This window comes from Chiloscyllium plagiosum, unplaced genomic scaffold (genome assembly GCF_037043375.1).
Source record: "Chiloscyllium plagiosum isolate Xiang-an unplaced genomic scaffold, Cpla_swu_hap1 HiC_scaffold_8, whole genome shotgun sequence".
Classification (NCBI taxonomy): Eukaryota; Metazoa; Chordata; class Chondrichthyes; order Orectolobiformes; family Hemiscylliidae; genus Chiloscyllium; species Chiloscyllium plagiosum.
Genome location: NW_028270146.1, coordinates 105,695,505 through 105,721,753, shown reverse-complemented (window position 1 = coordinate 105,721,753; position 26,249 = coordinate 105,695,505). Strand labels below are relative to the sequence as shown.

General features: G+C 43.7%; 2 protein-coding genes across 3 annotated transcripts in view; one reads left to right on the top strand and one right to left on the bottom strand.

Moving 5' to 3' along the window:
- ptgr2 (prostaglandin reductase 2) overlaps positions 1 to 3,137 on the top strand; it is a 50,019-nt gene extending 46,882 nt beyond the window's left edge. The window contains 1 exon segment of the mRNA XM_087990207.1: positions 2,771 to 3,137. Within this exon segment, the coding sequence (XP_087846333.1) occupies positions 2,771 to 2,838 (68 nt within the window). The 3' untranslated portion in view covers positions 2,839 to 3,137.
- A 7,963-nt stretch (positions 3,138 to 11,100) lies between these two features.
- The window catches only part of tmem62 (transmembrane protein 62), an 80,203-nt gene continuing 65,054 nt past the window's right edge, over positions 11,101 to 26,249 (bottom strand). For both annotated transcript variants that reach the window (XM_043698401.2, XM_087990206.1), the window contains 6 exons: positions 25,835 to 25,994; positions 23,269 to 23,382; positions 20,973 to 21,057; positions 19,228 to 19,332; positions 16,546 to 16,664; positions 11,101 to 13,386 (listed from right to left, as the gene is read on the bottom strand). In XM_043698401.2, the coding sequence (XP_043554336.2) occupies positions 13,060 to 13,386; positions 16,546 to 16,664; positions 19,228 to 19,332; positions 20,973 to 21,057; positions 23,269 to 23,382; positions 25,835 to 25,994 (910 nt within the window). In that variant the 3' untranslated portion in view covers positions 11,101 to 13,059. The remainder of the gene's footprint in view (positions 13,387 to 16,545; positions 16,665 to 19,227; positions 19,333 to 20,972; positions 21,058 to 23,268; positions 23,383 to 25,834; positions 25,995 to 26,249) is intronic.

Below are 26,249 nucleotides of genomic sequence, written 5' to 3'. Positions count from 1 at the left end.
CCTACCCCTCTCCGAGGATGAAAGATCAGTCCTCAGCAGAGGCCTCACCTTAATTCCCCTATGCTCCCGGATTGATGAATTCAACACGCGGCGTGACATTGAACAATTCTTCCGCCGCCTTCGCCTCCGCGCCTATTTCTTTAACCAAGACTCCCGCCCACCCTCTGACGACCCCTTCTCCCGCCTCCAACACACCCCATCCACCTGGACACCCCGTGCTGGCCTCCTACCTGCCCTCGACCTGTTCATATCCAACTGCCGCCGCGATATTAACCGCCACCTGAACACCCCCACCCCTCTCACCCACTCCAACCTCTCACCCTCGGAACGTGCAGCCCTCCACTCACTCCATTGCAACCCCAACCTCACTATCAAACCAGCAGACAAGGGAGGCGCGGTAGTAGTTTGGCGCACCGACCTCTACACCGCTGAGGCCAAACGCCAGCTTGCAGATACCTCCTCCTACTGCCCCCTTGACCATGACCCCACCCCCCCACCACCAAACCATCATCTCCCAGACCGTCCATAACCTCATCACCTCGGGGGGTCTCCCATCCACCGCCTCCAACCTCATAGTCCCACAACCCCGCACCTCCCGCTTCTACCTCCTGCCCAAAATCCACAAACCTGACTGCCCCGGCCGACCCATTGTCTCCGCCTGCTCCTGCCCCACCGAACTCATCTCCGCCTACCTTGACACCGTCCTGTCCCCCTTAGTCCAAGAACTCCCCACCTACGTTCGGGACACCACCCATGCCCTCCACCTGCTCCATGATTTTCGCTTCCCCGGTCCCCAACGCCTTATTTTCACCATGGACATCCAGTCCCTGTACACCTCCATCCCCCATCACGAAGGACTCAAAGCCCTCCGCTTCTTCCTTTCCCGCCGTACCGACCAGTACCCTTCCACTGACACCCTCCTTCGACTGACTGAACTGGTCCTCACCCTGAACAACTTCTCTTTCCAATCCTCCCACTTCCTCCAAACGAAAGGAGTAGCCATGGGCACCCGCATGGGCCCCAGCTATGCCTGCCTCTTCGTAGGATATGTGGAACAATCCATCTTCCGCAACTACACTGGCCCCACCCCCCACCTTTTCCTCCGCTACATCGATGACTGTATCGGCGCCGCCTCGTGCTCCCACGAGGAGGTGGAACAGTTCATCCACTTCACCAACACCTTCCACCCCGACCTCAAATTCACCTGGACAGTCTCAGATTCCTCCCTCCCCTTCCTCGACCTTTCTATTTCCATCTCAGGCGACCGGATCAACACGGACATCTACTACAAACCGACCGACTCCCACAGCTACCTGGACTACGCCTCCTCCCATCCTGCCCCCTGTAAAAACGCCATCCCATTCTCCCAATTCCTTCGACTCCGCCGCATCTGCTCCCAGGAGGACCAGTTCCAAAAACGCACATCCCAGATGGCCTCCTTCTTCAAGGACCGCAATTTCCCCCCCGACGTGATCGACGATGCCCTCCACCGCATCTCTTCCACTTCCCGATCCTCCGCCCTTGAACCCCGCCCCTCCAACCGCCACCAGGACAGAACCCCACTGGTCCTCACCTACCACCCCACTAACCTCCATGTACAGCGCATCATCCGCCGTCATTTCCGCCACCTCCAAACGGACCCCACCACCAAGGATATATTTCCCTCCCCTCCCCTATCAGCATTCCGTAAAGACCACTCCCTCCGTGACTCCCTCGTCAGATCCACACCCCCCACCAACCCAACCTCCACTCCTGGCACCTTCCCCTGCAACCGCAGGAGGTGCAAGACTTGCGCCCACACCTCCCCTCTCTCCTCCCTCCAAGGCCCCAAAGGAAACTTCCATATCCGCCACAGATTCACCTGTACCTCCACACATATCATCTATTGCATCCTCTGTACCCGATGTGGCCTCCTCTATATTGGGGAGACAGGCCGCCTACTTGCGGAGCGTTTCAGAGAACACCTCTGGGACACCCGGACCAACCAACCCAACCACCCTGTAGCTCAACATTTCAATTCACCCTCCCACTCCACCAAGGATATGCAGGTCTTTGGACTCCTCCATCGTCAGACCACAGCGAAACGACGGTTGGAGGAAGAACGCCTCATCTTCCGGCTAGGAACCCTCCAACCACAAGGGATTAACTCGGATTTCACCAGTTTCCTCATTTCCCCTCCCCCCAGCCTGTCTCAGTCAAATCCATCAAATTCAGCACCGCCTCCCTAACCTGCAATCTTCTTCCCGACCTCTCCGCCCCCACCCCAATCTGTCCTATCACCCTCACCTTGACCTTTTTCCACCTATCACATTTCCGACGCCCCTCCCCCAAGTCCCTCCTCCCTATCTTTTATCTTAGCCTGCTGGACAAACTTTCCTCATTCCTGAAGAAGGGCTAATGCCCGAAACGTCGATTCTCCTGTTCCCTAGATGCTGCCTGACCTGCTGCGCTTCTCCAGCAACACATTTCCATCTCTTATCCCTTGTAATAGTAACTACGCCTCTCAAACTTCCTCTTAATCTTCTCTGGCATATGGACAACATTCCCAGTTTCTTCAGTCTCTTCTCTAGAGACTTATCCCTGTGACCAATTCAAATTACACAGAAAATCTGGTGCCCTAAAGTATGATTCTATTGCAAAAGCTGTATCAGTGTGAGATGGAGCCTGTACTAAAACAAGAGTCAGTGAGGATACCAGCTCTTGGGGATAGTTCACCTATCTTCTCCAAACTCTTTATAATTGTGTAAAACTCTCAATTCTTCTCTTGCAGCTGCCTTTGAGTCCATGATGAAAGGAGGAAACATCGGGAAACAGATTGTCCTGGTCTCTGATGGGTAATAAAAGTGTGCAGTCACCCTGAGGGATCCAGCACCTGACATGTTAAAGGACACCAACAACTTGTTGCAATTGTGGTTGGCAATGCCACGTGGCCTGATTTCTAATGAAATGGAGGTACTGACGCTTTCTCTCTGCTTTGCTTTGTCTTCGAGTTTCTCCTTGCCAGGTATTCAATGATGCACTTTGGGTTAGGTACAGCCTACATTTCTCTGGCCTGCACCATCATTGTGCCCTACCTGCTGTTTGCATCAACACTGTAGAAATCTAGTTCACACCAAAATAAAACTCTTGTAAATGGTTCCATTATTCCATGTTGGAGTGGTAATACAAGTCATTCTGTTAAACGCGTGTTTCGTCAACACAAATTCACTGTAACACGATTGACCGATTGGGAATTCTGTTTCTACAGCACAAACTTTTAAAACCATTAATACATGGATAGCAAAGATTTAGAAGGATATGGACCAAGTGCAGGGAAATGGGGTTAGTGTGGACAGACCTTTTGGTCAGCATGGACCAGCTTGGGCCAAAGGGCTTGTCTCTGTGCTGTAGGATTCTGTGGATTAGAGTGCCAACACTTTAAGCGCTGTATGTAGAGCACAATTTTTCTGTAACACTGGGTTGCACAAGAACGCAACCATCTCATTAAAGAACTATCAATATTTTGCAAATTTGAAATAGAGCAGTCAGGCTTTCATAAAAGAAGTGCTGCTTGTTTTATGGAACTTTGTTGGACTGTGTGACAGTGAGAATTACTTAAGATGACACGTTGTTTCTGGGACCATTGGTTTGGTCAGTGCAGAGAGAGGAGCCTTTTTGGTTTCTGGAATGTTATCTGTTATAAATGACAGTTGTTTCTTCCAAGCAACACAATGAGTTTTATTTTATATTCATTTGCAGAATGAGGGTTGTTCCTGGCAAGACAGCATTTATTGCCCATTTCTAATTGCTAGAGGGCAATTAAGAGTCAACCACATTGCTGTGGGCTTGACCAGGTAAGGATGGCAGTTTCCTTCCCTAATGGACTTCAAGTGAACCAGATGGGGTTTTCTGATCATTGACTATGAATTCATGGTCATCATTAGACTTATTCCAGTTTCTTTAAAAAAAAAATTAATTCAAATTCTACCACCTGCCTTGGAGAGATTCAAACCTGGGTCCCTGAATTAAGAATCCAGTGAAAATACCACCAGGTCGCTGCCTCCTCTCATTTCTATTATAGCTCTCTCTTCCTGATTTTGACATCAGGAGGGAGAAAGTGAGGACTGCAGATACTGGAGATCAGTATCAAAGGGTATGGTGCTGGAAAAGCACAGCAGGTCAGGCAGCATCCGACGAGCAGGAGAAAGGAGGAGAACTTTAAGATGGGCATCCTTGGAAGAGGCTTCGCAGTATGGTTATAATCAACTAAGAGAAAGTGAGGACTGCAGATGCTGGAGATCCTTAGATACTGATGAGGAGGATATTTTTCTCTGAGAATCAGGTGGTGAGTGGTTTAGAGGGGAGCATGCAGAAGGTGGTGTTCCCATGTATCTTCTAACCTTGTCCTAGATGGAAATAGTCATGGGTTTAGAAGGTGCAGTTGAAGGAACTTCTGTGAAATTCTGCAGTGCATCTTACACATAGTACATACTGCTGCTACTGAGTTTAGGGTTGGAGGGAGTAGATATTGACTGTGACGGATGGTGTGCCACTCAAGAAGCCTCCTCATCACTGTCTTAAATGAGTGACTCCTTACTGTGAGATTATGTCCTGTGGTCCTAAACTCTTCCACATGGTGAAACAAACTCTCTATGTTGACCCTGTCAAGACCCCTAAGGATCTTGTTTGTTTTAAAAAGGTCTCTATTTCTAAAGCATGGGTGGCACAGTGGTTAGCACTGCTGCCTCACAGTTCCAGGGACTCTGATTCGATTCCAACCTCGGGTGACTGTGTGAAGTCTGTACATACTCCCTGTGTCTGCGTGGGTTTCCTCTGGGTGCTCTGGTTTCTTCCCACAGTCCAAAGATGCGCAGGTCAGGTGAATTGGCCATGCTAAATTGCTAGTAGTGTGAGGTGCATTAGTCAGAGGGAAATGTAGGGAAGTGGATTACTCTTAAGAGGGTCGGTGTGGACTTGGGCCAAATGGCCTGTTTCCACACTGTAGGGAATCTAAATTCCAATGAGTACAGACCTAAACTACTCAACCTCTCAAGACATCATTCTCCATACCCAGGGTCAGCCTTGTGAACATTCTCTGGTCTGTCTCTATATCTCCTCAGATAAGAGGCCCAGAATGTCACTATTCCAGCTGTGCTCTGACCAGTGCCTTCTAGTAAAGCCTCCCGACTGGTATACTCCATTCCTTTTGAAGTAAAGGCCGACTTTCCATTTACCTTCCCTATAACTTGCTAAACTTTTATACCATCTTTTTGTGATTTCCCTCACAACCCCCAGATCGCTCTGTGCTGCAGCTTTTTCAATTAAAATCATATTCAAATAGTTTCTGCTTTAAAACCAAAAAAGCAGTACACTGATTGCCATTAACATGATTTACACAGTGTGCAAATGCAGATGTTTGGCTTATTTAGTTTTGTAATGGTTACAAACAGTACACAGGCTGATGTCATCCTGGCAGAGAAGGTTGGATATCTGGGAATATTCAGAACTGGATAAAAAGGAAATGTGATACATAAGGAGCAAATCATCAGAGGCCCTCGTGGAGAATAGGAAGTACCAGGGGGATCTCACGAAAGCAGTTAGGAGAGGAAGGAGGGGCATGAGAAAACACTGGTGGGCAAGATTTGAGAGAATATTCTACACATTTATCTGGGGGAAGAAAATAACCAGGGAAAGAGTAGAGCCTATTAAGGACCAAGGGGTCAATCAGTGTGTGGAGCCAGAGGACATTGGTAGAGTTAAATGAGTAGTTCACATCTATCTTTACTAGGGAGGGAGAAGGATGTAAGTATAGAATTTGAGAGGATGGACTGTGAAGTTCTTGAGCAGATTGATGTAAGAAGTGAAGAGGTGCTGGGAGATTTTGGCAGGTTTAAAACTGGACAAATCTTGAATGAGCAGTATTCTAGGCAGATAAGGAAGGAAATCACAAGGGCCCTGACCCAAATCTCTATTGTCTCTGGCCACAGGGAAGATGTTAGAAGATTAGAGGACAACTAATGTGGTTCCACGTTACAAGGGCATTAGAGATTGATCAGGGAACCACAGGCCAGCAAGTCTAACATCAATGGTGGGGAAAACTATTGGAGAAAATAGTGAAGTAGAAAATTAATCTCCATTTAGAGAGGCAAGGTTTGGTGAAGGATAGTCAGTAAGGCTTTGTCAGAGGAAGACCATGTCAAATAAATCTGGTTGAATTTTTTGAGGTAACTGAGTATGTAGATGAGGCTAGTGCAATTGATGTAGTTTGTATGCATGACAGCAAGGCCCTTGACAGGTCCCACAAGAGAGGAGAGAAGCTAAAGGCTCATGGGATTCAAGGTAACCTGGTACGTTCAATCCAAAATTAGCAGAGTGGCAGGAAACTGAGCGAGAGCACAAGGCTGTTTGTGTGACTGAAGCCCTGTGTGCAGTTCTGGTCCCCACACGATAGGAAGGATGTGACTGCACTGGAGGGGGTGCAGAGGAGATTGACTAGCATGTTGTCTGGGATGGAGCAGTTTACTATGGAGAGAGGCTGAATTAACTTGGGTTATTTTCTTTGGAGCAGACAAGGTTGAAGGGGGACCTGATGGAAATGCATAAGACTATGAGGGGCATGGACAGGGTGGTTAGAAAGCAGTTGTTCCCTTAGTTGAAGGGTCAATAACAAGGGGTTAGTAGTGCAGACTTGATGGACAGAAGGGCCTCCTGTACTCATGAAGCTTAAACTCATGTTCCATATTTGGTCAATAGACCACTTTTTTGCCCTTTTCAGATTGTCATCAATTCCTTGATGACTTCCATGGATCTGCTTCAGTAGCACTTTCTAATCTGCTTCAGGATAACAACACTGTTTCCTTTGTCCAAATACACTTTGGGCTATCATTTAATCTCTGTACTCCTAATACACTCAACAAGTGTGTACCTGATGGGTTTCCCCATCCTTTCATCACTACTTCCAGCCTCTTGTCATAGCATATTGTTCATTCTCATTCAATAGTAAGATTTCATACTCTTCATCAATATCTTCACCTTTCACATGTGGACTGCTGCTCTCAGTAGCATGTTTGCCATCTACTTCCTGGTTTGTATGTCATTGTCAAATAATACCTCTGCACGTGCAGTATCATTCTTTTGGAGCTGATAAATGGTGTAAGATGTTTTTAAGTGGTCTGTGGTCCTAGTCTTCCATCACTTTCTTTCGCTCCCAAACAGGTATTGATTAACATCTTCACAAGCAAAGACAGTAACCAAAACCTTTTGGAATCTATGCATAGCATTGCTCAGTGTTTGTTAATGTGCTGGACATAAATACTGTACAACTGGATATTCTTGATATATATATATAAACCTATACATTAGGATTGTTCCACGTCCTGTGTCATTGGCATCATACTGCAGGATATCTTAATCGTTGAATTATTACGGGTGAAGAAGGCGGCCATTCAGCTCATCGTACCTATACTGGCTCAATTGTCTAGTCCAGCTCTATTACCTGGTATGAATATCCTGCCTTTTCCCCTTATCCCTTTCTATTCAAATAATCATTGGGAGATTGTGTGGAGTTTGCACATTCTCCCATGTCTGTGTGGGTTTCCTCTGAGTTCTCTCGTTCCCTCCCACAATCCCAAGGATGTGCAGGTCAGGTGAATTGGCCATGCTAAATTGCCCATAGTGTTAGGTGCATTAGTCAGGGGTAAAGAGAGGATAAGGGAATGGGTCTGGGTAGGTTACTCTTCAGAGGGTCAATGTGGACTTGTTGGGCTGAAAGGCCTGTTTCCATACTGTAGGGAATCTAATTTACTCTAATGCCCTCGAATGCCACAATTGAACCTGTCTCCACCATATTCTAAACACTAACTACTTGCTGTGTGAAAAGGATTTTTCTCACATCATCTTTGCTTTATTTACACATTACTGTACATTTTAACCCATATTCTTGTTTCTTTTACAAGCGAGAATAGCTCTCTCTTACCGACAGCGTCCAGCCTGTTCATGGTTTTGGAAACACCTGTCAGATTTCTTCTTTGCCGCCTTATCCTAACTTCTTCAATCTAACCTCATCACTGCAACTGTTCATTCTTGAAATTTGTAAATTGCTTCTGTAATGTGGTGGTCACTACTGTACCTAATACTCCAGCTGAGGCCTAACCAGTGTCTTTTGTAGATTCCCTAAAGTATGGAAACAGGCCCTTCGGCCCAACAAGTCCACACTGAACTTCCGAAGAGTAACCCACCCAGACCCATTCCCCTACCCCTATTAATGTATATTTACCCTTAAAAAATGCACCTAACTTACACATCTCTGAACACTATATGGGTAACTTAAGGATGGCCAGTTCACCTAACCTGCACATCTTTGGACTGAGGAAATCCATGCAGACACGGGGAGAACATGCAAACTTCACACAGTCATCCAAGGCTGCAATTGAACCCAGGTCCCTGGGGCAGTGAGGCAGTCGTGCTAACCATTGATCCCACTGGCTTGCACAATTTCAATATCACCTCTTTGCTCTAGTAGTCTATGGCTCTATTAATAAAGCCAAGAACACTGCCTTATTAACTATGCTCTCCATCTGTCTTGCCACGTTCAATGATCTGTTCGCATATACCACCAGGTCCCTCTGCTCTTGCACCCACTATTTTCTATTGTCTTTCAATGTTCTTCTGACCAAAGTGCATCAACTCTCCCTTCTCTAGACGGGACAACCTATCTGCCCACTCCACCAACTTGTCTGTGTCGTTTTGGACCTCCACACTGTCATCCTCACAGTTTGCAATTCTTCCAAGTTTAGTGTCCTCTGCACATCAAGATCTAGACCATTAATTTTTGTCAGGAAAAGCAGGGGTCCCAATACCACTACAAACCTTGCCCCAGCCTGAACAAAAAAAAACCTATTGACTATTACATTCTGCTTCCTATCACTCAGCAAAGTTTGTATCCACATTGCCAATGCCCTCTTTGTACCATGATATATAACTGTCCTCGCTGTCGTGAGGCAGTGTGTCAAATGCCTTCTGGAAACCCATGTATACCATGTTGGTAGCTCAGCGCTGTTGCATCATCAATAATTATTTGATGTGTGTGAAAGCTGCTGCTTGTTCTGAACTCTGTTGTTTACATGGGCTCCATTTGACTTTGATCATCTTCAATTACATTTGTGTTCATTCAATTTCACGTTCACCTGGCTCGCTCTACAGCAATCTCATTAGGTCCCGATCATTGTCTGTGGTGGCTTCTCCAGCCTACCTTCACATGATGACTAGCAAATCCTCCACTACAGCCTCCACTGAGAGGATCACTGGTATCCTGCTAAATGCTGGAAATCACTATTGGCACTCATACGGTTGAAGGGCTTTTGCCCGAAATATCAATTTTCCTGCTCCTCGGATGCTGCCTGAACTGCTGTGCTTTTTCAGCACCACACTCTCAACTTGTACGGTTTGTCTCAGGGAAGTGAAAGATGAGATAAACATGTTTGTTCTTCCACCTACTGTTAGGTGAAATTTCAGAGAAAACTAACTAGGTCTAATTTTATTTCTGTTGCATTGACTCCCTGTTGGTAACATTTTGATTTGTAAAGGGTAAAAATACAGTGTGGGGAGATGGTCAAGAAGTAGTGTGTTCAATGATTAGAATAGGTTAATCCAATAGCATATCAGTGATATCAAAACAGTGCGTGTTGGAGAAACTCAGCAGGTCTGGCAGCAGATACGAAGAGAGAAAGGCAGACTTGGGTCTCGAAGCGTTAATTCTGTTTCTCTCTCCACAGAAACTGTCAGACCTGCTGAGTTCTCTAGCACTTTGTTTCCAGCAGCCACTTTTGCTTTTGTTTTTGGTGTTTCCTTTTCACTCCATTTCTCGCAGCCGAAGTTACAGTCTCTTCTCGGGTTTTCCCCTGATCTATAGTAGTTTCGGCTACCTCTCTGGTTTTCCCCTGAACTACCTGAATTAGATTCTGATTTTATTTTACATGGATTTGTTTTCCTCAAGTCAAAGTACCCTGGGGCTTCCTTCCCACCCTTCCCCCACTCTCTTTATACCATTTATGACCGATATCATCCTTTTGAGTTGATAATGCAGACCTGGGAAGCCGCAGTAGAGTTTAGCCATGGTAACTATGCCAACGGATGACCTTGCAAGTTAAACTGAATATTTCACACTGAATTAAATGCTCTTGCATATTCCTGGGCGCACCTCATGTCTATACAGTGGGAAATAAACTTCTCGAGGCTGCATTTTCAATTGGAGGCATTCATTCGGCTTTTTAAAATGTAGTTTGATTTTCTCAAATGTGAATTTAAAATTGTATCAGGTAATGTGTTACCCTTTCAACTTTCTGGATGATTGAATGGCGTTTGATACTGATATATTTTGCACTCAAACTCTTTGAGTGAGTGAGATAATGAGGGACACCACAGGAAAAGCAGGGGGAGAGACTGAGTTTACTTTTGGTCACATCAGACAAAATGATGTGTGAGGGAAGTGTTGGAAGCACCCAAGTGGAGAGTTTCAGATCAGTCAGCTCATACCTTGACTTAATTTTGGATTTTCAAGTCAGTTGCATCTTGTCTTTTAGCTGGGGTTGTGCCTGTGGCATGTGTGGAAACAGCACCCCTGCTAGACTAAGCAAGGATTACAAACATGACCTTTGACATGTACACTTTTGAGTAAGGACGGTGTTGAGGACTGCAATGGACTGGGAAGAAATTACAGCCCACTCCTTTCGATTTCAATGGCGAAGTGTTGCATTTCAATGCATTGAAGATCATTGGCAGGCACTGGAAGAAGAGCAGACCACTCAGCCCATCACGCCTGTTTCCATAGGAGTCTAACCCAATAAATCCCAGTTAGGTCTATAATACCCAACAAAAAATGCTCTTTTTGACCATCATTGATTATGTTTCAGTTGTGTGGGCCCTGGGCTTGGACATTCCTTCCCCAAACCTCTCTTCATCTCTAAGAAGCTTCTTTGACAAAGCCTTTTGTTATTTGTCCTAATGCCTCTGAAGCAATTTGGAATGTTTTACTTAAAGATGGTATATAACACAACATGTTACTGCAAGTACAGCAGAGGAGGAGTGCAGGCATGTGCATTCTACACCAGGTTTGACAACATCTCAACAGCATTCATTGTGGCATTTATTTTTGTCTGACTGTGTTCCCATGTGACAAGCACCATTCTTCTCACAGTAAAATGTGAACAGGAATGACTCCATGCTAGAAGACCCAGGTGATTCAAGTGCTATGCTCAAAATGCATTTGAATTCCAAAGTGGTGTTTCCAAATTGTAGCAATTCTGATTCATTGCTGCACTGAATAGTCAATTTGTGAACTGTAAATTAAAGCATTCTCCTTCAAATTTGTGATTACAACATACAAGATAAAATAAAAAAAAAACAGAAAATGCTGGAAGCACTCAACACACAAAGCAGCAACTGCACAGGAAAAAGGACATTGCATTTCTATAATTGTTAACAGCCTCAGGCTGTCTCAGAACACAAAGCATCCCGAAGGGTATCCTGCAGCCATTTGTCACTGGTGTAATACAGCAGCCAATTTAGCCATGGCAACATCTGGCAAACAGCATTGTGATAATGACCAGGTTGTATGGTTTTAGGCGTTTACTTTTCTTTTAAACCAGCCAAAGCACAGCTGATAGTACTTCCCAAGTCAGGAGGTTGTGGGTTCAAGCCAGACTCTAGGTCCTGAGCACGATAAGCACGGGCTGATATTCAGTGCTCTGTAATACTGAGGGAGTGCTGTACTGTGGGAGGTGGTACCTTTATCTGAGACCCCTAAGGTGAACCAAAACATTCCCAGAATACTATTTTGTAGAAACCCAGGAGCATTCTCCCAATGTCTTGGCCAAGATTAATCACCATCTTGTTGCATGCAAACTGGCTGCGACATTTCCAGTGCTATAACAGTGCAAGTAAGTTACTATTATAAAGTGCTGTGCAGTATCTGGCAATAATGAAAGGAATTATATAAATACCAGTCTTTCCTAATGCTTGAGGGATAAGCTGGGGCACCAGGAAAATTCCCCTGCTCCTTTTTGAAATAGTGATATGTGATCTTTCATACACCAAGCAGACAAACGTGATCCTAGTTTAACATCTCACTCGAAAGGTGATATCTCTGGCAGTGTCACTCTACCTCAGTACATGAAGAGAAAGCGTCGACATTTCAGATTGATGATATGTCAGATGTTACCTGACCTTGCTGAGCGTTTTCCAGCAGTTTCGGTTTTAACTGACTTCACCAGCCCTTCACAGTATTTTACTTTCTGTCCCACAAGGCTGAATTTTTTTTTCTCTAAATTAAATTACTCACAGAATGAAACCTGAACAAATTATTTCAAGCGTGTGTTAAACACACCCTTATCCTTCAAAGGACCCCTTATGTTTCTCACTCGCAAAGCAACACAGAGATCAAGAACAGCAGTGGCTGCTCTAGCCAACCCTGTAAAATTCTCTGCCACAGAAAGCAATAATAGATTGAATGTTTTCAAGAAAAAGTTAGATATAGCTCTCTCGGTTAAAGGGATCAAAAAGAGAGCGCGGAACAGATGACTGAGTTGGATGATCAGCCATAATTATTTTGAACATCAGTGCAGGCTCCAAGAGTCAAATGGCCGACTCCTCTTCTACTTTCTAACCCACTTTATAAAGTTCTGAAGTGATGAGAACATATGTGTAGAGGACGCGAGTCATTTAGATCCCTAGAGGGCAGCATAAACACACTCTCTCACACACACACACCGAGTTCCCTCTTGGGTTCTGACCAGCAGGCATTATAAAAAGATACAAGGTGTGGTATGAGGTAAAATGTGAGCTGCTTCTACCAGCTCCCACCTCTTGAGTTTCAATCTTCATTTCATTAAAGCCGATTTTCCAGTTGTTTCCCTTGGTGCATTTGGTTTTGAGACGGGGGCAATGGAAGGAAATGATTTGATGGGATTTGATACTGTAATCACCCTGCGTGATTTGTGATGGATTGGTTTGAAAAGTGCGAATGGCAGTCAAGATGCTCGGTCACTGTGTGTCCAGCTCTTGAGCGGCCACCTCTCTCCCCTTTCAGGAGTAGGGGCAATTCTTCATTTCCGCTTTAAATATTCTGATGGAGGAGTTGTCGAGAGTCCAGGCCCTGTACACAAGGACCAGGGCCAGTAGCACTGACCATGTCCTTACCGGAGACAGGAAGAAGGCAGCATAGCCATAAGTGAGCAGCAGGATGTAGCAGCTGTAGAGTTGCCACAGGAAGAGTGCCAGGATGAAAACGTGCATGGGCACAGTGCGGAGCCAGCCTGTGTACTTGTAGTGTGTCCAAAAGCAAGTCCCTCGACACCGAAGGAGCAGACACCAGCTTAGGTAGCCCATCAGTGGTATATTAAAAAATGTCAGCTGGGTGAAGAGAAGGTAGAGAGAAACATAAAAAGTAGTGTTAAAACAGGACAATAACTGTTAGAATTAAAGCATTTAATTGGTAGAGATCATCCCTCGCCCTCCCCGAACAGATTCCTGTCAAGTCGGTCTCTGAGTAGGTGGGAAGACTAAAGAAGCAGCCTGCCCAGACCTCCCACCCCTCAAACCAACCAGTCCTGCCACCCTTCAATAGTATGCTGCACTCCCCCCTTGACTCTGTGTCCACCCACCCAAGGCATGACAGAAACCTGCCCTTAGGCCTGGTTGGATAGCATTCTCCGACCACACACTCCCTCAACCCAAAGTCTGACAGTGCTACTGCAATGCCCCAACAGACCCAGCATTCCCACCACCCCCTCCAGCCAGTAACTCCAGAATGATAGCACCAGCCTGTGGGGCCCCTTGTGGTGGAGTGCCACTGCACACATACTGTGCTAGCTCTGGATTACATACAACCATCAACACAGTGCAACTGCAGACACTTTCCTTCCCACCTGAACAAAGAGGGTTCCCAGGAAGCTCACATCCATGTCACAGGTCAGGAAGCCAAATGCCGGGTCAATTTCAGGAAATTGGAATGGTCAGTCACTCTGGAATAGAGTGCCTCCCTAAGTCACATCTGAGGGGAATTAGAGTCGTGACTGGAGTCACATATCAGCCAGACTTGGGTACAGACAAGTGGATTCCTTCCCGAAAGGGTCGAATGCTCATAGAACATTACAGCGCAGTACAGGCCCTTCGGCCCTCGATGTTGCACTGACCTGTGAAAACAATCTGAAGCCCAGCTAACCATTCATCCACATGTCTATCCAATGACCATTTAAATGCCCTCAAAGTTCACGAGTCTACTACTGTTGCAGGGAGTGCGTTCCACGCATTCTGAGTAAAGACACTGTCTCTGACACCTGTTCTATATCTATCATCCTACAATTTAAAGCTATGTCCCCTTGTGCTAGCCATCACCATCTGAGGAAAAAGAATCTCACTGTCCACCCTATCTAACCCTCTGATTATCTTATATATCTCAATTAAGTCACCTCTCAACCTTCTTCTCTCTAATGAAAACAGCCTCAAGTCCCTCAGCCTTTCCTCCTAAAACCTTCCCTCCATACCAGGCAACATCCTCGTAAATCTTCTCTGAACCTTTCCAAAGCTTCCACATCCTTCCTATAATGCGGCGACCAGAACTGGACACAATACTCAGTGTTATGTACAGTCGGAACATGACCTCGTGGTTCCGGAACTCAATCCCTCTCTCAATAAAAGCTAACACAACGCATGCCTTCTGAACAACCCTATTAATCTGGGTGGCAACTTTCAGGGATTTATGTACATGTACACTGAGATCCCTCTGCTCATCTACACTACCAAGAATCTTACCATTGGCCCAGTACTCTGCATTCCAGTTACTCCTTCCAAAGTGAATCACCTCACACTTTTCTGCATTAAACTCCATTTGCCACCTCTCAGCCCAGCTCTGCAGCTTATCTCTGTCCCTCTGTAACCTGCAACATCCTTCTGCACTATCCTCAACTCCACCGACCTTAGTGTCATCTGCAAATGTACTAACCCATCATTCTACATCCTCATCCAGGTCACTTATAAAAATGAAGAACAGCAGTGGCCCCAAAACAGATCCTTGCGATACACCACTAGTAACTAAACTCCAGGATGAACATTTCCCATCAACCACCACCTTCTGTCTTCTTTCAGCTAGCCAACCTCTGATTCAAACTGCTAAATCACCCTCAATCCCATGCCTCCGTATTTTGTGTAATAGCCTACTGAGGAGAACCTTATCAAACGCCTTACTGAAATCCATATACACCACATCAACTGCTTTATCCTCATCCACCTGTTTGGTCACCATCTCGAAGAACTCAATCAGGTTGGTGAGGCACTACCTACCCTTCACAAAACCGTGTTGACAATCCACTAATCAACTTATTCGTTTCTAGATGATTATAAATCTTATCTCTTATAATCCTTTTCCAACACTTTACCCACAACCAAAGTACGGCTCACTGGTCTATAATTACCAGGGTTGTCTCTACTCCCCTTCTTGAACAAGGGGACAACATTTGCTACCCTCCTGTCTTCTGACAGTATTCATGTAGACAATGATGACATAAAGATCAAAGCCAAAGATTCTGTAATCTCCTCCAAGGCTTCCCAGAGAACCTTAGGATAAATCCCATCCAGCCCAGGGCATTTACATATTCTCACACTTTCCAGAATTGCTAACACCTCCTCTTTATGGCCATCAATCCCATCTAGTCCGATAGCCTGTATCGCAGTGTTCTCTTCAACAACATTGTCTTTTTCCAGTGTGAATACAGACAAAAAATATTCATTTAGCACTTCTCCTATCTCCTCGGACTGCACGCACAACTTCCCGCTATTGACCTTGACTGGCTCAAATCTTTCTCTAGTCATTCTTTTATTCCTGATATACCGATAGAAAGCTTTTGGGTTTTCCTTGAACCTGACTGTCAACAACTTCTCATATCCCCTCCTGGTTGCTTGTAGCTCTCTCTTTAGGTCCTTCCTGGCTAATAATGTACGTCTCAAGTTCATTTTTACAAAAATCACGAGGTAATTTGTGGGCACTTTTATGGATACCCATGTTTTCTTTCCAGCCACTTGAAACTGGATTAAAGTACTCTGTCAGCAGGATATGTGCTCTCTTTCCCTGCATATTAGTTATTATTATCCCTGTGGCTGGATTTCTAGTGTTGTAACATGAACACTACACCCCAGTGCTCCACAACAATACAGTCACTATGAAATATTATTCTAATATTATAGTCAAATATTAATTCAAAATTGGCTGATACAAAGTGCTTAATAATTCAGAAGTTTCATTTGTACAACCTTTTAGCAAAACTGTTTTAAAAAAAAATCTCATTTTCTCTCTGATTCTTTCTATCTATTGTCTTAAATCTGTGTCCTCTGGTTACTGACATGTTCACTAGTGAAAACAATTTCTCATTAATAACTCCACTGAAACCATGGTTTGCACACCCATTTCTAACCTTATTACTCAATCAGTGTTAATCTCAATGCAGTTAAATGTCAATGAAACCCACCAACACAGTATGTGAGGAGCAATTATAGAACTGTTGCTCGCTCTTTTACCTGAAAGATTCCAAAGATGAAAGTTAGGCTTCCCTCCAAGAAATGGCCATCCACTACCACCCCAAAGACAAAGCAGGCTCCAAAATGGCCATCTATCACCTCACCAACAAACCAAGGCCCTGCAACATGGGAAAAATAAACGTTAAGGACTTTCACATGTAACCTCTGCTTGTTGCTGAGACTACACTCAAAAATAGAGAGGTGGGGGGAGGGGGAAAGTATTTGTTGCTACACCAGTTCCTCAACTTGGTGATAAAAGCTTCCACAAATATCACAGGGGTCAACTGATTGGCTTTTACCATTGATAAATCGCAAGTTTTGTTCAATGTTTTACACAAAGTATAGGTTGGGACAGTTCGCCGAATACAACGTAAGGGTGAGATCATGATAGAGATTCTCTGGGAATCAGTTATATTTCATCACTGAGATTAGGGAAATTGAGTGGCATGGTGCAATGGAGGATAGAATCTCATCAAATGCTTCTGATTATTAACATGTTTTGCAATCTAGAATTGGTTTTCCATAGATCTGAGCTGGATGATTATAAATGCTTCTCTTGTTTTGAAACTTTTCTTCCTTCACTTCAGTCTTGAGAATGGCTTCTACCTCCTATATTATACCTAATGCAAAACAATGTATTTATTATCAGTTGAGTTTAACACTAATCGTAAAAATGTGTTAGTTTGGCACAGGGGACAGTGGTGGGCCTAGAGCTTTGGAAATTTACTGTGTGTCCTTAGCAACAAGAATAGCTTACATTTCAAATTAAAGATTACTAATGGGCAGCACGGTGGCACAGTGGTTAACACTGCTGCCTCACATCGCCAGCAGACCCAAGTTCAATTCCCGCCTCAAGGCATGAATGAATATCCTGCCTTTTCCCCTTATCCCTTTCTATTCAAATAATCATTGGGAGATTGTGTGGAGTTTGCACATTCTCCCCGTGTCTGCGTGGGTTTCCTCCAGGTGCTCCGGTTTCCTCCCACAGTCCAAAAATGTGCAGGTTAGGTGAATTGGCCATGTTAAATTGCCTGTAGTGTTAGGTGAAGGGGTAATTGTAGGGGAATGGGTCTGGGTCGGTTGTGCTTCGGCGGGTCGGTGTGGACTTGTTGGGCCGAAGAACACTGTCAGTAATCTAATCTAAAATCTAATCTAAACACCCTCAGAATTGTTATCAGAACAAAACTGACATAAAGCCAAAGAATAGGTGATCAAAAGCCTAGTCAAAAAGATAGGATTTAAAGCTGAGAGAGGTGGCAAGATTTAGAAAGGGAATACCAGAATTTAGTATCCAGGAATTGCCAGCAATGGTGCGGCGTTAAAAATTGAAGGTCATAGAATCCTTATAGTGTGGAAGCAGGCCATTTGGCCCATCAAGCCCACAGCGACCCACCCAGACTCACCTATTCCTGTAACCCTGCACATCCCATGACTAATCCACCTTGCCTGCATATCCCTGGATATTATGAGCAATTTAACTTAGCAAACCCACCTCACCTGCACATCTTTGGACTGTGGGAGGAAACTGGAGCACCCAGAGGAAACCCATACAGACGAGGGGAGAATGTACAAACGTCACACCAGCAGTTGCCAGAGACTGGAATTGAATCCAAGACTCTGATGCTGTGAGGCTAGGTCACTAACCACTGAACCACCGTGCCGCAGACGATAGAATTCGAGGAGCAACGGTATCTCACAGAGTTGTGGAGCTTGCAGAGGTTATAAAAAGAGGGAGGGGTTCAGTCACACAGGGATTTGAAACCAATGATGAGAGATTTAAAATACAGGCATTACCAGATGAGGAGAAAACAAGAATTGTATGTCATTCTGCAACTGGGAGAGTGTTCTTTCAGATTCAATGTTAACTATGTCAAGTTTTCATTATATAATAATGAGGAAGGATCTTGTGGCACAGTGGTAGTGTCACTACCTTGAGCCAGGAGGCTGGGTTCATTATATAATAATAATATAATAATTATTATATTATAATAATAATGGAAATACTTTGAGATGTGGAATCGATAGAGGGAGAAGTGAAGATGTATATTGTTCTCTGTTGTGGCAACCAAGGGTAATGACGAGTGTAAACTGCTTCAATGAAAACTTGGACAATAACTTGCTCTGAACACAGAGTGTCCAAGCTGCCTCGCAGGGCTACTGTTTACAAATACACATGGACTTTCATGAATTGGGAGCTCTCAAGGTGTCCAGTCACCCTGTTTCATTATAAATTCTAGTGATTCCCCAACAGATGACATCAGGGTAACAGGCCTTTAATTACCACTTTCCACTCCCATCCGTTTTTTTTATATAGGACAGAATGACATGCACAATTTTTCAAATTAAAGGAGGTAGGCACGAAGTGGAAATTCAGAGGTGGGATCTTTCCAGATTACCTCCTCTGGAATGGCCCTCTCCATATATGTTTGTACATAGAGTTGCCAATCCTCCAGGATTGTCCTGAAGTTTACAGGAATTGCAGATCAGTCTGTACTGCAAGCAGACTTGAAGGAAAGTCACCAAGGTGTGAACAAGCTGGGATTATTAGCAACACCTGCTGGAAACCAAATGGGAGTCCTCAGGCAAGTTACACACAAGTCATTTCCTTTAAGCTTAAAGGGATAGTACAAATAAATAAGGAAACTTCAATACTGTTAGATTGATATTAAATTAATTACTCACCCACAGCCACATAGCAAGTGAACAGCAACACAGGATAGTAGAACATGTTTGTCTTACATAACACATGAAATGAAAATAATGTCAGAGTGAAGACGCCAGGGCTCTCTAGTTCAGAAAAGAGATCGAAACAATTTTAGTACGAAATTAATGCAATTTTACATTTAAAAGAGAGAACATCACCCATGGTCCGTCTACAGAGGGAGGCCATTCGGCCTATCTTGCTAGTGCAAGCTCTTTGAAGGAGCCAATTGATTAGCTTTACTCTCCTGCTCTTCCAGAGTCATGCAAAAGTCCGGTTCTCTTTTGACAGTTATTATTGAATATGTTTCCAGATCAGAACAATATCACTATGGAAAAATTAAACTGTCACCTCCAATCTGATTATCCCATTCTCTTATTTTGCTGACTTTTTAAAGTCTTGGTCCTTCTTCAAACTTCATTTTACAAGTCACTGTGTGCAGTACTGTTTACAGAGAATAATCTCTAATAGCCCAGTCAAGTGGTCTTTCTTACATGCGAATGTTGTTGAGTTACAGGAACACAGAACTGAGGGAGATAAAGTGTAAAGACGAATTGCAGCTGAACTACAATTGTATGTGGTGGTTGCTATCTGACGCAAGTACCTATTTGCATGTTACTTCTCATTAATGCCAATGGGTGTATCAGTGTTAGGCAGAGATCTCTTCAAGAGTCAACCTGAACATTCCAAACTGGATTGACAGCAGTGATATTCAATGGACTTTGTATACAAAAGCTGGGTTGACACTTACCAATTTCAATTTGCTTTCGACCCATCCCTGTCTCCCTCACATTTTGGTGGTCTGCATTGCCTTTGAGGGGCTTTGCATGGGAAGTAATCAGTTGGAAACTAGGGGTGATTTACTGGTGATAATTAATAGATGAAAACAAAAGAGTAATTCTGGATATCAGAAAAATACAAAAAAAGGTTGGCGGAAGGATCTTGTGGCACAGTGATAGTGTCACTACCTTGAGCCAGGAGGCTGGGTTCAAGCCTCACCTACTCCAGAAGTGTCTCATAACATTCCTGAATGGGTCAATTTAAAAATATTATAAATTGTGTAGAGAATGTAGTGGCACAGTGATAGTGTCCCTACCTCCCTGCCTGGAGACCCAGGTTCAAGTCCCATCTACCCTTAAGATGTTTCATAACATGTGCTAACTGTTGACTAAAAATAAACATATGTCTTTTGGAAAAAAAGAGCTGGGTTATGGCCACAGTAGTGTAGCTGAAGTGGCTATGGCATGGATTCAAGTTCCTGTCTGATTTCTTTGCATTCAATCGAAGGGTTCTAGTAGTACAACAGTCATGTCTGTAACTCTGGACCAGGAGGCCTTGGTTCAAGTCCCACCTACTATGAAGTTGTGTCACAACGCATCAAAACAATTTGATTAGAAATAAAGAGCTGGGTATCAGTCTATTAAACAATGTTCATTATTACTAATTCAGTTCAGATCGGATGCCAACAATTACAATTTAATTTCTTTAGAAGTGCCCAGGTAAGGTATACTTTTGCACTATAATTAAAATGGCCATCCTTCTCTGCCTTAGTGTATGTATCTTACTGGACATACTAAGTCTAAGGGATCACAAAAACAGAGCTGCATATTTTCTCGAAGATTTATCCCCCTGATTATCCCCTGCTTCTCCGACATGTAGTTCAGCTGAGAGCTACTGCAAACGTGTTCTACAGCATTTAAAATCAAATACAAATCGCTGAGCTTGCCTTTAAGCTGCGGATTTCTTTGGAACCGGACGGTAATGATCAAGCAGATATTCGCCAGGAAAACCAGAATAAATACAACCTTGGCCTATAAAACATAAAGGCACAACCAGCATCAAACTGTGTTAGAACCTCAGTTGCTCTACACAAATCTAATCTTCCACAGAGTTCATTTTGAATGGTGTTATCTTACTTTGTATACTTTAACTCTCTTGGTTAACGGGGAACCTTGAGTGAGAGTGTGGCAATGAACCAAACACATACAGCAACAGGACCAACTCTCATGAAATAAAATCAACTACACTCTGATCAGATCGGGGGTGAAGGAAAGGAGATCAGGATGGGTGCTTCACAGTTAAATTATGATCTATCACATAAATATAAAAATATGTGCCCAAAAGTAGTTTGTAAAGTTTTTACTATTTCATATACTTATTTTAATATCAAGCTCTCTGGCGGTACGGTGGCTCAGTGGTTAGTACTGCTGCCTCACAGCACCAGACACCTGGGTTCAATTCCTCCCTTGGGTAACTGTCTGTGTGGAGTTTGCACATTCTCCCTGTGTCTGCATGGGTTTCCTCCGGGTGCTCCGGTTTCCTCCCACAATCCAAAGATGTGCAGATCAGGTGAACTGGCTATGCTGAATTGCCCATAGTGTTAGGTGCATTAGTCAGGGTGAATGTAGGGGAATGGGTCTGGGTGGGTTGCTCTTCGGAAGGTCAGTGGGGACTTGTTGGGCCGAAGGGCCTATTTCCACACTGTAGGGAATCTAATCTAATATAATCCAATCCAAAGATGTGCAGGTTAGGTGAATTGGCCATGCTAAATTGCCCATAGTCTTCAGGGATATATAGGTTAGGTGCATTAGTCAGGGTAGGGAAATGGGTCTGGGTGGGATATTCTTTGGAAGGTCAGTGTGGACTTGTTGGGCCGAAGGGCCTGTTTTCAGGATAGTATGATTCTACAAAATCTCTCCTTCAGAGGAAATTATATTGACCTCGAAACGTTACCTCGGTTTCTCTCTCCACAGATTATGTCAGACTTGGGAACGTTGCTGTTTGACACGTGCATTAATGACTTGGATGTGAATGTAGAGGTGACACAAAAATTGGTGGTGTTGTTGATAGTGACGAGGATAGTGTCAGATTATTGCCTGATAATGATCAGCTGGCAAATTGGCATAGCAACGGCAGATGGAATTAATCGTGACAAGTGGGCGGCACGGTGGCACAGTGGTTAGCACTGCTGCCTCACAGCGCCAGAGACCCGGGTTCAATTCCCGCCTCAGGCGACTGACTGTGTGGAGTTTGCACGTTCTCCCCGTGTCTGCGTGGGTTTCCTCCGGGTGCTCCGGTTTCCTCCCACAGTCCAAAGATGTGCAGGGTCAGGTGAATTGGCCATACTAAATTGCCCGTAGTGTTAGGTAAGGGGTAAATGTAGGGGTATGGGTGGGTTTCGCTTCGGCGGGTCGGTGTGGACTTGTTGGGCCGAAGGGCCTGTTTCCACACTGTAATCTAATCTAATCTAAAGTGCGAGGTGATGCATGTTGGGAGGTCTAATAAGGAAGGATGTATACAATGAATGGCAGGTCTCTCGGGAGTACTGAGGAACAAAGGGATCTTGGTGTACAAGTCTATAGACTCTCAGGTAGACAGGGTGGTGAAGGCAGCACACAGGATGCTTGCCTTCGTAAACTGGGCATAAAATATAGGAACAAGGAAACCAAAAGAATTGCGGATGCTGTAAACCAGAAACAAAAACAGAAGTTGCTGGAAAAGCTCAGCAGGTCTGGCAGCATCAGTGAAGAAAAATCAGAGTAAATGCTTCGGGTCCAATGAGCCTTCCTCAGAACTCAGTTCCTGGAACTGGGCTTTCTAGTCTCCTTGACAACATGGTGAGCCTTGGCTTTGCAATTTATTTTCTTGTTAGCCACAGTTGGACTACCTTTCTCGAAGTTTTTATTCCTAAGGGAGTGGGTACTTACTCTGAATTTTTTTCTTAAAATGTTTAACCTTGCCTATCTGCTGTCATACCCTTTAAACCAATTCCTCAATCTATCTCAGTCAATTCACCCCTCATCCCCACTTAATGCATTTTGTTTAAATTTAGGCCCCGCTCCACAAACAGGAGAGTAGAGCAATTAATCAATTCAAACCTTCTTGGAAAAGGTTCAAGTGCTTTTACGCCTCACCATGATTCTAAAATCTATCTTGCAAATACACATATATCAACACTCTACTGGAGATCTGTAAGCAGTGTGCTTACTTGCTGTGGTTTTGAAATCATTATGTATACTTACCATGAGGTAATGTCGGGTCAGGAGGATGAATGATGCCACAAGGTCGAACGGGAGCAGTTTAATTTCTTCTACTGCAAAGTCATGACCTTTAACTGTGGTTCTTCCTGTTGTGTCCTGAAAACACAAAGCAAAGTGACTCTGTGAATGTGCAGAAGAGGATTTGTGGCTAATTCACCCCAAACTACGGTTCAAGTCTGTTTCCACTAAAGGAATTCAAGGGTCCCAAGCACTGGATCTGGAAAGCAGAATTTAAACTGGGAAGAAGCTAGCAAAGCTACATGGCTCCTGCTAGTGGGACACAGGCTATGTGACCTCTTAGCACACTAAAACAGTTCAATTATTCACCGTTGGTGTTATCGTTTTCAATGATTGCCACCCAACATGGAGATAGATCTTGCCAGATCAGGAAGGATTCCATGACTTGCACCAACTCAGTGCGTGTAGATTCTTCAATATGTACTAGATTTGAACAGAAGGGCTTCAACAGTGGGTCTTTTCCGTGACTTAGATGTTGGCCAAGTTAACATCAGGCAATGACTTGGAGATTCCCTTCAAAGTTTCAGTAATAAAATAACAGTTGTTTAGTGAATGACCATTTTAAATTCTTAGTGTTATTCTTAGCATAGTTTGAGTTTACTTAGCAATGTTGTGTAATTGTTGAATCACATGTAATGATGCTGTGTTTTGAGTTTTGAAAGCTTGGGCTGTTTGAAATTATGCTGAGAACATATTTAAGATTGTCAGTCAGCCTCAATGCAGCGCACTTGCACACACTGAGAACTACATACATCAATACACAGGACAGAAATAACATGGACATTGTACCCATTTCAACTTAACAAAACAGGTGACAATCTTTTTCTGATAAAGGTATTTTCCTGAGAAATGAACCAATCAGTGTCAGTTCACCTGGTAAACAAAATGTGACAGTTAACTGTCAATTATCATCTAACGAGTGCATGCTTATGGCAATGCCTTTACTAATCAGAAACCACTTGCTAATCAATCAGTATTCTCCTCTCATACACTTGAAAAAATGTTGTTCCATTTACATTAGTATTCCCTGCAAATGTCCTAACGACTGTAAGACGAAATGCTTTAACAAAGCCTGTCTTTTTTCAGCAGTACTCAAATGATGGATGTGTTGGTGAGTTTAGATATTGAGATTAGAATGTGGCTGACGAGGGACGGGTGAAATTCCTGGAACACAGCAAAACTGAGACAAGCCAGACTGTTCAACTTTGTAGTGAGGATTGGTGCTACTGTTGGGTTGGGTTAAAAACTTGACTGTGCAACTGGGCACTAACATGTAGCATTAGAGAAGTGCACAAAGGATTGGGAGAGACAGATAGCACTAGAAAAAGAAATAGTAAGCTAATGGACAGGATCAAACCAAGATGGAATGCAACAGCTTTAAAAATGGTTTACACTTCATGCTTATAAATGCATGGAGTGTGCTAACTATGGTTAAGCTAAAGACACAAAAGGCCAAAAATCTGATGACACAAAAATTGGAATTGAGAGAGAAAGTGTGAAAGACTTCTGTAGAACACGTACAAGCTTATATAAATAAGCTTGTGGAATGGGTCAATGTTCGATGGATGAAACTTAATGCATTTTGATATGAAGAATTAGGAGAGATGATACAATCTAAAGGGTACAGTTCTGAAGAGAATGTACGGAGGAGGTGATACATATGTACAAATATCATGGGCGGCACAATATTCTGAAAACAGTTAAAAAGGCATGCATGATCTTGGGTTTCATAAACAGAGGAAAAAAGGATGTTCAGAGTATAGAATGCAACATGTAGAGATTTGTTGATTCTTTTCCTACCCAGAGTCTCTGAACATATCAATTCTGATAACATAGAGGCAGTTCACTTTGGATTAAATTTGTTTTTCTTTAAAAAAGCTAGAGCACACAGTCGGAAGCAGAACACTTCAGTGGGCAGATTGCCACCACCCTTTGTCAGTATATACAGCAGACTTGCTTTCCAGAACAGCTGGATTGCAAACCCCACCTTGGACCCTGTTCACCAGTTCTGGATTAGTCTTGAGTGATGACAGTTTGAAACCCCTCAAATTGATTTTCAAGGGATAGTGTATTTATTTTATTAATATTGCAGATATTTTGTACCATGCAGTGAGTACAATGACCTGATCACCATAAGTCTGGCAAATATCAAAATTCTATTGAACGGAACCGGATTAGACCATCTTTTAAACTCAAGATCACACAAGCTGATTTGTGGACATTGATCACATCTGTGGAGGTTGAAGGATGAATGAACACATTTTGTAATACTGATTATATTATATATAACTGGTTATAACTGATACTGATTATACCAAATCACCCACTGATGCCTCCATGGAAATTATCAATAACAATACAAAATAGCTGGGGCCTCTGGAATTCTAACCATCAAATAGAAGGAAATGGAGGAAGGAAGAAGGTGTAAGAATCCTGAATTGATAATTTTGTTCTCAATTTATTCAACAGGATCCTCAGACAAACAGACTCATGGCAGGACGCAACAGTGAGAAAGAGATACATATGTTACCTCTGCTCGGACTTCAATGTAGTGCATTCCTTCCCTGTAATCCTCAGGTTTCCAGGCTATCGAGAAGAAGGGGCCTTCAATGTGAACCGCACTGCCTATAGTGATACCATCGATACTGATCTGGACTGAGGTGACTTGTGACGGAGAGAAGGCTAAAACTCTAATGAGGAAACATAAACCACATTATTAATCGCACATGACCTACAAACTTAATTAAATCACCTGAGGAGATGACTTTTTTTACGCTAACTAATCGAATTTTCAAGAATCCACTTAAAACTTCAAAACTGGTGATAAGGATGCGGACGTAGCCAAAAAAAAGGTTCCATCGTCGGATTGGTAAGGTAACTAGCTTCTTTTTATTTTTTAGGAATTTATTTAGAATAATGAGAATGGAGGTTAGGGCAGTTGAATG